General features: G+C 48.7%; 1 protein-coding gene across 1 annotated transcript in view; it reads left to right on the forward strand.

Annotated features, from left to right (window-relative positions):
• Positions 1-13,540, forward strand: part of LOC139764750 (IQ and AAA domain-containing protein 1-like) — a 118,619-nt gene that overhangs the window by 44,413 nt on the left and 60,666 nt on the right. Inside the window, exon 8 of the mRNA XM_071691614.1 lies at positions 12,909-13,035. Coding sequence (XP_071547715.1) covers positions 12,909-13,035 — 127 coding nt within the window. The remainder of the gene's footprint in view (positions 1-12,908; positions 13,036-13,540) is intronic.

Genomic DNA, 13,540 nt, shown 5'->3' on the forward strand with positions numbered 1-13,540 from the left:
TGGTAGGCGGGAGCACTACCGCTGGGCCATGATCACCCCTGCGTTCGTTTACATAGTATTTGAATAGTTTTTTCCCCTTTTTTGGAGGCGATCATAGCCTAGCGGTAGCGCTCCCGCCTGCCTCGCGGGGGTCCCGGGTTCGATCGTGACTGTTGGAGGTTTGAAATATATATATATATATATATATATATATATATATATATATATATATATATATATATATATATATATTCCTATGAATCCACGGGGAAGATGAAACACGAAAAGTTCCCAAGTGCACTTTCGTGTAATAATCACATCATCAGGGGAGACACAAGAGAGAAATATAGCAGTCAGTTGATATACATCGAAGAGACGAAGCTAGGACGCCATTTCGTAAACATGTTTACCAAATGGCGTCCTCCCCTGATGATGTGATTATTACACGAAAGTGCACTTGGGAACTTTTCGTGTTTCATCTTCCCCGTGGACTCATAGGAATATATATATTTTCTTTCTTTCATACTATTCGCCATTTCCCGCATTAGCGAGGTAGCGTTAAGAACAGAGGACTGGGCCTTTGAGGGAAAATCCTCACCTGTCCCCCTTCTCTGTTCCTTCTTTTGGAAAAAAAAAAAAAAAAAAAGGGGAGGATTTCCAGCCACCCGCTCCCTCCCCTTTTAGTCGCCTTCTACGACACGCAGGGAATACGTGGGAAGTATTCTTTCTCCCCTATCCCTAGGGATAAGGAATATATATATATATATATATATATATATATATATATATATATATATATATATATATATATATATATATATATATATGCTTGATAGTGGCTCGTTTATCTATTCCTTACTGAGTTATGTATATTTTGGTCAAGACTGTTTCTGTAAACACCTTACTGTTGCTTCAATATGACTCCATCATCTTTATATACACAACTCCTGCCTGACCTCTGCCTGACCTCTGGCTGACCCTTGGTTGACCCCTGGCTGACCCCTAGCTGACCCCTGGCTGATCCATGGGTAACCCTTAGCTGACCCTTAGCTGACCTCTGGCTGACTCCTGCCTGACCTCTGGTTGACCCCTGGCTGACCATGAGCTGACCCCTGGGTGAACTGTATACATAACCTCCGGGTGAACCTTATACGTGACCCCTGTATGACCCATGGGTCATCCCATGCTGACCCCTGGGTGACCCCTAGGTGACCCCTGGGTGACCTCTGGCTGACCCCTGGGTGAACCCTGGGTGACCCCTGGGTGACCCCTGGGTGACCCCTAGGTGACCCCTGGCTGACCCCTAGGTGACCCCTGGCTGACCTCTGGCTGACCCTTAGCTGACCCCTGGGTGAACCCTGGGTGAAGTGTATACACGACCCCTGTTTCACCCCTGGCTGACCCCTGTTTCACCCCTGGGTGATCCCTGTTTGACCCCTGGGTGACCCCTGTTTCACCCCTGGGTGACCCCTGTTTGACCCCTGGGTGACCCCTGTTTGACCCCTGTTTGACCCCTGGCTGACCCCTGTTTGACCCCTGGCTGACCCCTGTTTGACCCCTGGCTGACCCCTGTTTGACCCCTGGGTGACCCCTGTTTCAGCCCTGGGTGACCCCTGTTTGACCCCTGGGTGACCCCTGTTTGACCCCCTGGCTGACCCCTGTTTGACCCCTGGGTGATCCCTGTTGGACCCCTGGCTGACCCCTGTTTGACCCCTGGGTGACCCCTGTTTGATCCCTGGGTGACCCCTGTTTGACCCCTGGGTGACCCCTGTTTGACCCCTGGGTGACCCCTGTTTCACCCCTGGGTGACCCCTGGGTGACCCCTGTTTCACCCCTGGGTGACCCCTGGGTGACCCCTGGGTGACCCCTCTTTGATCCCTGGGTGACCCCTGTTTGACCCCTGGGTGACCCCTGTTTCACCCCTGGGTGACCCCTGTTTGACCCCTGGGTGACCCCTGGGTGACCCCTGTTTCACCCCTGGGTGACCCCTGTTTGACCCCTGGGTGACCCCTGTTTGACCCCTGGGTGACCCCTGTTTGACCCCTGTTTGACCCCTGGGTGACGCCTGTTTGACCCCTGTTCGACCCCTGGGTGACCTCTGTTTGACCCCTGGGTGACCCCTGTTTGACCCCTGTTTGACCCCTGTTCGACCCCTGGGTGACCTATGTTTGATCCCTGGGTGACCCCTGTTTGACCCCTGGGTGACCCCTGTTTGACCCCTGTTTGACCCCTGGGTGACCCCTGTTTGACCCCTGGGTGACCCCTGCTTGACCCCTGGGTGACCCCTGGGTGACCCCTGGGTGACCCCTGTTTGACCCCTGGGTGACCCCTGTTTGACCCCTGGCTGACCCCTTTTTGACCCCTGTTTGACCCCTGGGTGACCCCTGTTTGACCCCTGGGTGACCCCTGTTTGACCCCTGGGTGACCCCTGGGTGACCCCTGGGTGACCCCTGTTTGACCCCTGGGTGACCCCTGTTTGACCCCTGGCTGACCCCTTTTTGACCCCTGTTTGACCCCTGTTTGACCCTTGGGAAGTTATGATAGATAAGTAGACATGTGAGATTATGATAATTTTCTGTTGTTACCAAGTGATGAAGGCCGCACTGTTGGCTGTCCAGTGTGGTCACTGCTTCACTGTCGACTGTCCAGTGTGGTCACTGCTTCACTGTCGACTGTTCAGTGTGGTCACTGCTTCACTGTCGACTGTCCAGTGTGGTCACTGCTTCACTGTCGACTGTCCAGTGTGGTCACTGCTTCACTGTCGACTGTCCAGTGTGGTCACTGCTTCACTGTCGGCTGTCCAGTGTGGTCACTGCTTCACTGTCGGCTGTCCAGTGTGGTCACTGCTTCACTGTCGACTGTCCAGTGTGGTCACTGCTTCACTGTCGACTGTCCAGTGTGGTCACTGCTTCACTGTCGACTGTCCAGTGTGGTCACTGCTTCACTGTCGGCTGTCCAGTGTGGTCACTGCTTCACTGTCGGCTGTCCAGTGTGGTCACTGCTTCACTGTCGACTGTTCAGTGTGGTCACTGCTTCACTGTCGGCTGTCCAGTGTGGTCACTGCTTCACTGTCGACTGTCCAGTGTGGTCACTGCTTCACTGTCGGCTGTCCAGTGTGGTCACTGCTTCACTGTCGACTGTCCAGTGTGGTCACTGCTTCACTGTCGACTGTCCAGTGTGGTCACTGCTTCACTGTCGACTGTCCAGTGTGGTCACTGCTTCACTGTCGACTGTTCAGTGTGGTCACTGCTTCACTGTCGACTGTCCAGTGTGGTCACTGCTTCACTGTTGGCTGTCCAGTGTGGTCACTGCTTCACTGTTGACTGTCCAGTGTGGTCACTGCTTCACTGTCGGCTGTCCAGTGTGGTCACTGCTTCACTGTCGGCTGTCCAGTGTGGTCACTGCTTCACTGTCGGCTGTCCAGTGTGGTCACTGCTTCACTGTCGACTGTTCAGTGTGGTCACTGCTTCACTGTCGGCTGTCCAGTGTGGTCACTGCTTCACTGTCGGCTGTCCAGTGTGGTCACTGCTTCACTGTCGACTGTTCAGTGTGGTCACTGCTTCACTGTCGGCTGTCCAGTGTGGTCACTGCTTCACTGTCGACTGTTCAGTGTGGTCACTGCTTCACTGTCGACTGTTCAGTGTGGTCACTGCTTCACTGTCGGCTGTCCAGTGTGGTCACTGCTTCACTGTCGACTGTTCAGTGTGGTCACTGCTTCACTGTCGACTGTTCAGTGTGGTCACTGCTTCACTGTCGGCTGTCCAGTGTGGTCACTGCTTCACTGTCGACTGTCCAGTGTGGTCACTGCTTCACTGTCGACTGTCCAGTGTGGTCACTGCTTCACTGTCGGCTGTCCAGTGTGGTCACTGCTTCACTGTCGACTGTCCAGTGTGGTCACTGCTTCACTGTCGGCTGTCCAGTGTGGTCACTGCTTCACTGTCGACTGTTCAGTGTGGTCACTGCTTCACTGTCGGCTGTCCAGTGTGGTCACTGCTTCACTGTCGACTGTCCAGTGTGGTCACTGCTTCACTGTTGGCTGTCCAGTGTGGTCACTGCTTCACTGTCGATTGTCCAGTGTGGTCACTGCTTCACTGTTGGCTGTCCAGAGTGGTCACTGCTTCACTGTCGTCTGTCCAGTACTGTCACTGCTTCACTCTCGGCTGTCCAGTGTGGTCACTGCTTCACTGTCGCCTGTCCAGTGTGGTCACTGCTTCACTGTTGGCTGTGACGTGTGGTCACTGCTTCACTGTTGGCTGTGACGTGTGGTCACTGCTTCACTGTTGTCTGTGACGTGTGGTCACTGCTTCACTGTTGGCTGTCCAGTGTGGTCACTGCTTCACTGTTGGCTGTGACGTGTGGTCACTGCTTCACTGTCGACTGTCCAGTGTGGTCACTGCTTCACTGTTGGCTGTGACGTGTGGTCACTGCTTCACTGTCGACTGTCCAGTGTGGTCACTGCTTCACTGTCGACTGTCCAGTGTGGTAACTGCTTCACTGTCGACTATGACGTGTGGTCACAGCCAACAGTGAAGCAGTGATCACACGTTACAGCCAACAGTGAAGCAGTGACCACACGTCCCAACCAACAGTGAAGCAGTGACCACACGTCCCAGCCAACAGTGAAGCAGTGACCACACGTCCCAACCAACAGTGAAGCAGTGACCACACGTCCCAGCCAACAGTGAAGCAGTGACCACACGTCACAGCTAACAGTGAAGCAGTGACCACACGACATAGGAAAATGAAACACCATAAGTTCCCAAGTGCACTTTCGTGTAATGATCACATCATCAGGGGAGACACGAGAAGGAGATCGAAGACTTAGATCAGTCAGTTAATATACATGAAAGAGACGATACCAGATGATGGTGTTCGGGCTGGTGGTGTTCGGGCTGGTGGTGTTCGGGTTGGTGGTGTTCGGGTTGGTGGTGTTCGGGCTGGTGGTGTTCGGGTTGGTGGTGTTCAGGTTGATGGTGTTCGGGTTGATGGTGTTCGGGTTGGTGGTGTTCGGGTTGGTGGTGTTCAGGTTGATGGTGTTCGGGTTGGTGGTGTTCGGGTTGGTGGTGTTCGGGTTGGTGGTGTTCAGGTTGATGGTGTTCGGGTTGATGGTGTTCGGGCTGGTGGTGTTCGGGTTGGTGGTGTTCGGGTTGATGGTGTTCGGGTTGGTGGTGTTCAGGTTGATGGTGTTCGGGTTGATGGTGTTCGGGTTGGTGGTGTTCAGGTTGATGGTGTTCGGGTTGATGGTGTTCGGGTTGGTGGTGTTCGGGTTGATGGTGTTCGGGTTGATGGTGTTCGGGTTGGTGGTGTTCGGGCTGGTGGTGTTCGGGCTGGTGGTGTTCGGGTTGGTGGTGTTCGGGTTGGTGGTGTTCGGGCTGGTGGTGTTCGGGTTGGTGGTGTTCAGGTTGATGGTGTTCGGGTTGATGGTGTTCGGGCTGGTGGTGTTCGGGTTGGTGGTGTTCGGGTTGATGGTGTTCGGGTTGGTGGTGTTCAGGTTGATGGTGTTCGGGTTGGTGGTGTTCGGGTTGATGGTGTTCGGGTTGGTGGTGTTCAGGTTGATGGTGTTCGGGTTGATGGTGTTCGGGTTGATGGTGTTCGGGTTGATGGTGTTCAGGTTGATGGTGTTCGGGTTGGTGGTGTTCGGGTTGATGGTGTTCGGGTTGATGGTGTTCGGGTTGGTGGTGTTCAGGTTGATGGTGTTCGGGTTGGTGGTGTTCGGGTTGATGGTGTTCGGGTTGGTGGTGTTCGGGTTGATGGTGTTCGGGTTGATGGTGTTCGGGTTGGTGGTGTTCAGGCTGGTGGTGTTCGGGTTGATGGTGTTCGGGTTGGTGGTGTTCAGGCTGGTGGTGTTCGGGTTGATGGTGTTCGGGTTGGTGGTGTTCAGGTTGATGGTGTTCGGGTTGATGGTGTTCGGGTTGATGGTGTTCGGGTTGATGGTGTTCAGGTTGATGGTGTTCGGGTTGATGGTGTTCAGGTTGGTGGTGTTCGGGTTGATGGTGTTCGGGTTGATGGTGTTCGGGTTGGTGGTGTTCGGGTTGGTGGTGTTCTGGTTGATGGTGTTCGGGTTGATGGTGTTCGGGTTGGTGGTGTTCGGGTTGGTGGTGTTCGGGTTGATGGTGTTCGGGTTGATGGTGTTCGGGTTGGTGGTGTTCAGGTTGATGGTGTTCGGGTTGATGGTGTTCGGGTTGGTGGTGTTCAGGTTGATGGTGTTCGGGTTGATGGTGTTCGGGTTGGTGGTGTTCGGGTTGATGGTGTTCGGGTTGATGGTGTTCGGGTTGGTGGTGTTCGGGCTGGTGGTGTTCGGGCTGGTGGTGTTCGGGTTGGTGGTGTTCGGGTTGATGGTGTTCGGGTTGATGGTGTTCGGGTTGGTGGTGTTCGGGTTGGTGGTGTTCGGGTTGGTGGTGTTCGGGCTGGTGGTGTTCGGGTTGGTGGTGTTCGGGTTGATGGTGTTCGGGCTGGTGGTGTTCGGGTTGGTGGTGTTCAGGTTGATGGTGTTCGGGTTGATGGTGTTCGGGTTGGTGGTGTTCAGGTTGATGGTGTTCGGGTTGATGGTGTTCGGGTTGGTGGTGTTCGGGTTGATGGTGTTCGGGTTGATGGTGTTCGGGTTGGTGGTGTTCGGGTTGGTGGTGTTCGGGTTGATGGTGTTCAGGCTGGTGGTGTTCGGGTTGATGGTGTTCGGGTTGATGGTGTTCGGGTTGATGGTGTTCGGGTTGATGGTGTTCGGGTTGGTGGTGTTCGGGCTGGTGGTGTTCGGGTTGATGGTGTTCGGGTTGATGGTGTTCGGGTTGATGGTGTTCGGGTTGATGGTGTTCGGGCTGGTGGTGTTCGGGTTGATGGTGTTCGGGTTGATGGTGTTCGGGTTGGTGGTGTTCGGGTTGATGGTGTTCGGGTTGATGGTGTTCGGGTTGGTGGTGTTCGGGTTGGTGGTGTTCGGGTTGGTGGTGTTCGGGTTGATGGTGTTCGGGTTGGTGGTGTTCGGGCTGGTGGTGTTCGGGTTGGTGGTGTTCGGGTTGATGGTGTTCGGGTTGATGGTGTTCGGGTTGATGGTGTTCGGGTTGGTGGTGTTCGGGTTGATGGTATTCGGGTTGATGGTGTTCGGGTTGGTGGTGTTCGGGTTGATGGTGTTCGGGCTGGTGGTGTTCGGGTTGGTGGTGTTCGGGTTGATGGTGTTCGGGTTGGTGGTGTTCAGGTTGATGGTGTTCGGGTTGATGGTGTTCGGGTTGGTGGTGTTCAGGTTGATGGTGTTCGGGTTGATGGTGTTCGGGTTGGTGGTGTTCAGGTTGATGGTGTTCGGGTTGATGGTGTTCGGGTTGGTGGTGTTCGGGTTGATGGTGTTCGGGTTGATGGTGTTCGGGTTGGTGGTGTTCGGGCTGGTGGTGTTCGGGTTGATGGTGTTCGGGTTGGTGGTGTTCGGGTTGATGGTGTTCGGGTTGATGGTGTTCGGGTTGGTGGTGTTCGGGCTGGTGGTGTTCGGGCTGGTGGTGTTCGGGTTGGTGGTGTTCGGGTTGATGGTGTTCGGGTTGGTGGTGTTCGGGTTGGTGGTGTTCGGGTTGGTGGTGTTCGGGCTGGTGGTGTTCGGGTTGGTGGTGTTCGGGTTGATGGTGTTCGGGCTGGTGGTGTTCGGGTTGGTGGTGTTCGGGTTGGTGGTGTTCGGGTTGATGGTGTTCGGGTTGGTGGTGTTCAGGTTGATGGTGTTCGGGTTGATGGTGTTCGGGTTGGTGGTGTTCAGGTTGATGGTGTTCGGGTTGATGGTGTTCGGGTTGGTGGTGTTCGGGTTGATGGTGTTCGGGTTGGTGGTGTTCGGGTTGGTGGTGTTCGGGTTGATCGTGTTCAGGCTGGTGGTGTTCGGGTTGATGGTGTTCGGGTTGATGGTGTTCGGGCTGGTGGTGTTCGGGTTGATGGTGTTCGGGTTGATGGTGTTCGGGTTGATAGTGTTCGGGTTGGTGGTGTTCGGGTTGATGGTGTGCGGGTTGATGGTGTTCGGGTTGGTGGTGTTCGGGTTGGTGGTGTTCAGGTTGATGGTGTTCGGGCTGGTGGTGTTCGGGTTGATGGTGTTCGGGTTGGTGGTGTTCAGGTTGATGGTGTTCGGGCTGGTGGTGTTCGGGTTGGTGGTGTTCGGGTTGATGGTGTTCGGGTTGGTGGTGTTCAGGTTGATGGTGTTCAGACTGGTGGTGTTCGGGTTGATGGTGTTCGGGTTGGTGGTGTTCGGGTTGGTGGTGTTCGGGTTGGTGGTGTTCGGGTTGGTGGTGTTCGGGTTGATGGTGTTCGGGCTGGTGGTGTTCGGGTTGATGGTGTTCAGGCTGGTGGTGTTCGGGTTGATGGTGTTCGGGTTGATGGTGTTCGGGTTGGTGGTGTTCGGGTTGGTGGTGTTCGGGTTGGTGGTGTTCGGGTTGATGGTGTTCGGGCTGGTGGTGTTCGGGTTGATGGTGTTCGGGTTGGTGGTGTTCGGGTTGGTGGTGTTCGGGCTGGTGGTGTTCGGGTTGATGGTGTTCGGGTTGATGGTGTTCGGGTTGGTGGTGTTCGGGCTGGTGGTGTTCGGGTTGATGGTGTTCGGGTTGATGGTGTTCGGGTTGGTGGTGTTCGGGCTGGTGGTGTTCGGGTTGGTGGTGTTCGGGTTGGTGGTGTTCGGGTTGATGGTGTTCGGGCTGGTGGTGTTCGAGTCTGGCATCATGTGGATAAGAAAGTGAATTGTTTACAAATTTTGCTTACGACAAAGCTGTCAAATACAGACCTTCACTAATATCAATGTTACAATTCTTTGGGTATTCAATAATAGAATAATAGAAGAATTATAATTGATAACTAAATTAACGTTATTCCAGTCAATACAATGGCCATCATTTTTAACGTGATTAAACAGAACATTTGATTCTTGTCCCGTTCTTATACTATATTTATGTTGCTTAAGTCTAAATAGAAAGATCCTAACCAGTCTACCCAAAATGAAACATATTACAGCTTTTACAAGGGAATCTGTAAACATATCCTGCAGAATTTTTTTTTTTTTATGAGATTTTGATGAAGATATTTTTTATACCAGCCACATATACATGTAGCCTTCAGCCACATGTATATGTGGCTGAAGGCTACATATACATTAAAGGATTTAAGCAAATGGAAAAACCTCATGTTAAACTACTGTTTAACAGGATTAAGGTGTGACTGGACTAACAACACAAACCTTTCCTTTGTGATGAAACTTTCCAATAGACAACTTGACAAGGATTCTTTGTGCTTTCTTACCTATGTTATACGTTTTGTTTGATCACACAACGAAGTTAACTGTGTTGATATTACAAGATCAATTTGTGATTTGGAAAACGTACAGTAAATTGTCTAACGATGAAATGAACATTAGTAAAGGTATAGTGTTATGACAATGTGTCATATATCCATTATTCATCAGTCATATTAATAATGTGAAGACAGATAAGGCACTACGTATGACGAAAGCAGATAACTCAGTTATGATTCTGGACAAAGTTCATTATTCATTAAATATGAATGACCATTTATATGATGACAAAACATACTTTCAACTAGGTAGAAATTCTCTGGAAGCAGTTAATTCTCATTTTGATAAAGAAGTCAAGTTGTTGTTGAAAGATAATGGTTCTCTTATCAAAATATTAACATCATTCTTCCACTACTTCACTGCCATATATGTGGTCTTATCATAACACATGAGGTATGATATCAAATTATAATATCATGAACAATGTAGATTTACTTAACAAGATTAATGATATCAATGTTCATTTTGATGTCAAACTTGTTAGCTTTGATGTTTCCTCACTGTTCACAAAAGTTCCAGTTGATGACCTTTTAGAATATTTATTTAATGTATTGGATAATATTCATGTAACTGTTTTAAATTCTGTTTTTAATGAATTGATAAAAATTGTGTATAAAGTATTCCAGTTTAATGGAGAATGTTATCCTCAAATATTGGGTATGGCGATGGGTTACCCTCTTTCACCTGTACTAAGTAATCTTTATATGAAATTCTTTGAAACAAAATTACTAAAGGATATCTTACCTTCTAATGTAATTTGGTTAAGGTATGTAGATGATGTTCGTTGTGTCTGGCCAACACACGAAAATGTACACGCATTTCTTCCCTTACTTAACAATTTAGTATCTTCCATTGACTTTACTGTGGAAGAGGAAAATAATGGTATGTTACCATTAATAGATTGCATGATCCATAGACAAGGAAACAAGTTTAAGTTTAGCAGACAGAAAACCCACCAATGTGTGCTCATATATCCATTATTACTCATCTCAACACGACAGAGTTAGATTATCATCATTTCAATTTATGTTCCTTAGGGCATTACGTATTTGCAGTCCAGAGTTTATTGATGATGAGTTTGAGAAGATATATTCTATTGGATCTAAGTTAAAGTCCCCTAGATCTTTCATTGATAAATCCCTTAAGTTAGCAAAGAATTCATCTTATTGAGTTGAACCCAAACCTCCCATTGACACCAAGAATCTTTTAGTTCTCCCTTTTAATAATAATTTCACATTATTTTCCATGTTGCTTAAATCCTTTAATGTACATGTAACTTTCAGCAATAAAAGCACTATAAAGAATGTTCGGACCAAAAACTCGCCAGGAAATTCTGCAGGATGTGTTTACAGAGTCTCATGTAAAAACTGTGATAAGTTTTGTTTTGGGCAGAGTGGTAAGAAGCAACATAAATATAATATAAGAACGGGACAAGAATCCAATGCCTTGTTTAATCACGTTAAAAATTGACTGGAGTAACGCTAATTTAGTTATTGACTGTGACTTCTTTACCACGAGAAATATATATACATTTGAGGAGTCTTCACATACTAGATGCACAAAGAATAGTAACACTGATATTCGTGAAGTTGTATACTAACTTGATAGATTTGTCGTAAGCAAAATTTGTAAACAGTTTCCTTTCTTGTCCACATCATAAAAATTTTATGACAGGCATAATGCCAGACTCGAACACCACCATCTGGTAACGTCTCTACCTTGTATATCAACTGACTGATCGAAGTCTTCTATCTCATTCTTGTGTCTCCCCTGATGATGTGATCATTACACGAAAGTGCACTTAGAAACTTACGGTATTTCATTTTACTCGTGGTTGTCAACAATATACATATATATATATATATATATATATATATATATATATATATATATATATATATATATATATATATATATATATATATATATATATATATATATAAGCAGTGAAAAGTTTTTATCGAGGATGTAAGGCATTTGTACGAGTAGGAAGAGAGGAAATGATTGGTTCTCAGTGAATGTAGGTTTGTGGCAGGGGTGTGTGATGTCTCCATGGTTGTTTAATTTGTTTATGGATGGGGTTGTTAGGGAGGTGAATGCAAGAGTTTTAGAGAGAGGGGCAAGTATGCAGTCTGTTGTGGATGAGAGAGCTTGGGAAGTGAGTCAGTTGTTCGCTGATGATACATCGCTGGTGGCTGATTCGGGTGAGAAACTGCAGAAGCTGGTGACTGAGTTTGGTAAAGTGTGTGAAAGAAGAAAGCTGCGAGTAAATGTGAATAAGAGCAAGGATATTAGGTACAGTAGGGTTGAGGGACAAGTCAAGTGGGAGGTAAGTTCGAATGGAGAAAAACTGGAGGAAGTGAAGTGTTTTAGATATCTGAGAGTGGATTTGGCAGCGGATGGAACCATGGAAGTGGAAGTGAGTCACAGGGTGAGGGAGGGGGCGAAGGTTCTGGGAGCATTGAAGAATGTGTGGAAGGCGAGAACATTATCTCGAAAAGCAAAAATGGGTATGTTTGAAGGAATAGTGGTTCCAACAATGATATATAGTTGCTAGGCGTGGGCTATAGATAGGGTTGTGTGGAGGAGGGTGGATGTGTTGGAAATGAGATGTTTGAGGACAATGTGTGGTGTGAGGTGGTTTGATCGAGTAAGTAATGAAAGGGTAAGAGAGACGTGTGGAAATAAAAAGTGTGGTTGAGAGAGCAGAAGAGGGTGTGTTGAAATGGTTTGGTCATATGGAGAGAATGAGTGAGGAAAGATTGACAAAGAGGATATGTGTGTCAGAGGTGGAGGGAACGAGGAGAAGTGGGAGACCAAATTGGAGGTGGAAGGATGGACTGAAAAAGATTTTGAGCGGTCGAGGCCTGAACATGCAGGAGGGTGAAAGGCGTGCAAGGAAAAGAGTGAATTGGAACGGTGTGGTATACCGGGGACGACGTGCTGTCAATGGATTGAACCAGGGCATGTGAAGCGTCTGGGGTAAACCATGGAAAGTTTTGTGGGGCCTGGATGTGGAAAGGGAGCTGTGGTTTCGGTGCACTATACATGACAGCTAGAGGCTGAGTGTGAACGAATGTGGCCTTTGTTGTCTTTTTCTAGCGCTGCCTCGCGCGCATGTGGGGGGAGGGGGTTGTTATTTCAAATGTGACGGGGTAGCGACGGGAATGAATGAAGGCAGCAAGTATGAATTATGTACATGTGTATATATGTATATGTCTGTATGTATATATATGTATACTTTGAAATGTATAGGTATGTGTGTGTGTGGACGTGTATGTATATACATGTGTATGTGGGTGAGTGGACCATTCTCTCGTCTGTTTCCTTGCGCTACCTCGCTAACGCGGGAGACAGCCACAAAGTATAATGATAATAATAATAATAATAATAATAATATATACATCTGGTTATGGTGTGATAATTGCTGTGTGTTTGTGGCAAATAATTCTATAACCATTCAAGTGTTGTTGGAGTAAACATTCAAGTGTTGTTGGAGTCCATTCAAGTGTTGTTGGAGTAAACATTCAAGTGTTGTTGGAGTCCATTCACGTGTTGTTGGAGTAAACATTCAAGTGTTGTTGGAGTAAACATTCAAGTGTTGTTGGAGTAAACATTTGGAGTTGGGATCCCTCAGAGCGAGAGGGAGCGTTCCAGGGAACTGGCCAAACAGAAGAAGAAGAAGGAAGAAGAAGAGCGATCCATCACCTTGAAACCATCCACCTTCCTAGCCGACATCCAGGCCGCCTGCGACCAATACCAGGGTAAGGGATAGTACAACCTATCCTTCTGTTACCAGGGTAAGGGATAGTACAACCTATCCTTCTGTTACCAGGGTAAGGGATAGTACAACCTATCCTTCTGTTACCAGGGTAAGGGATAGTACACCTGTCCTTCTGTTACCAGGGTAAGGGATAGTACAACCTATCCTTCTGTTACCAGGGTAAGGGATAGTACACCTGTCCTTCTGTTACCAGGGTAAGGGATAGTACAACCTATCCTTCTGTTACCAGGGTAAGGGATAGTACAACCTATCCTTCTGTTACCAGGGTAAGGGATAGTACACCTGTCCTTCTATTACCAGGGTAAGGGATAGTACAACCTATCCTTTTGTTACCAGGGTAAGGGATAGTACAACCTGTCCTTCTGTTACCAGGGTAAGGGATAGTACAACCTATCTTCTGTTACCAGGGTAAGGGATAGTACAACCTTCCTTCTGTTACAGGTAAGGGATAGTACAACCTATCCGTCTTGTTTCCAGGGTATGGG

The sequence above is a fragment of the Panulirus ornatus genome, chromosome 51, assembly GCF_036320965.1.
Source record: "Panulirus ornatus isolate Po-2019 chromosome 51, ASM3632096v1, whole genome shotgun sequence".
NCBI classification, from domain to species: domain Eukaryota; kingdom Metazoa; phylum Arthropoda; class Malacostraca; order Decapoda; family Palinuridae; genus Panulirus; species Panulirus ornatus.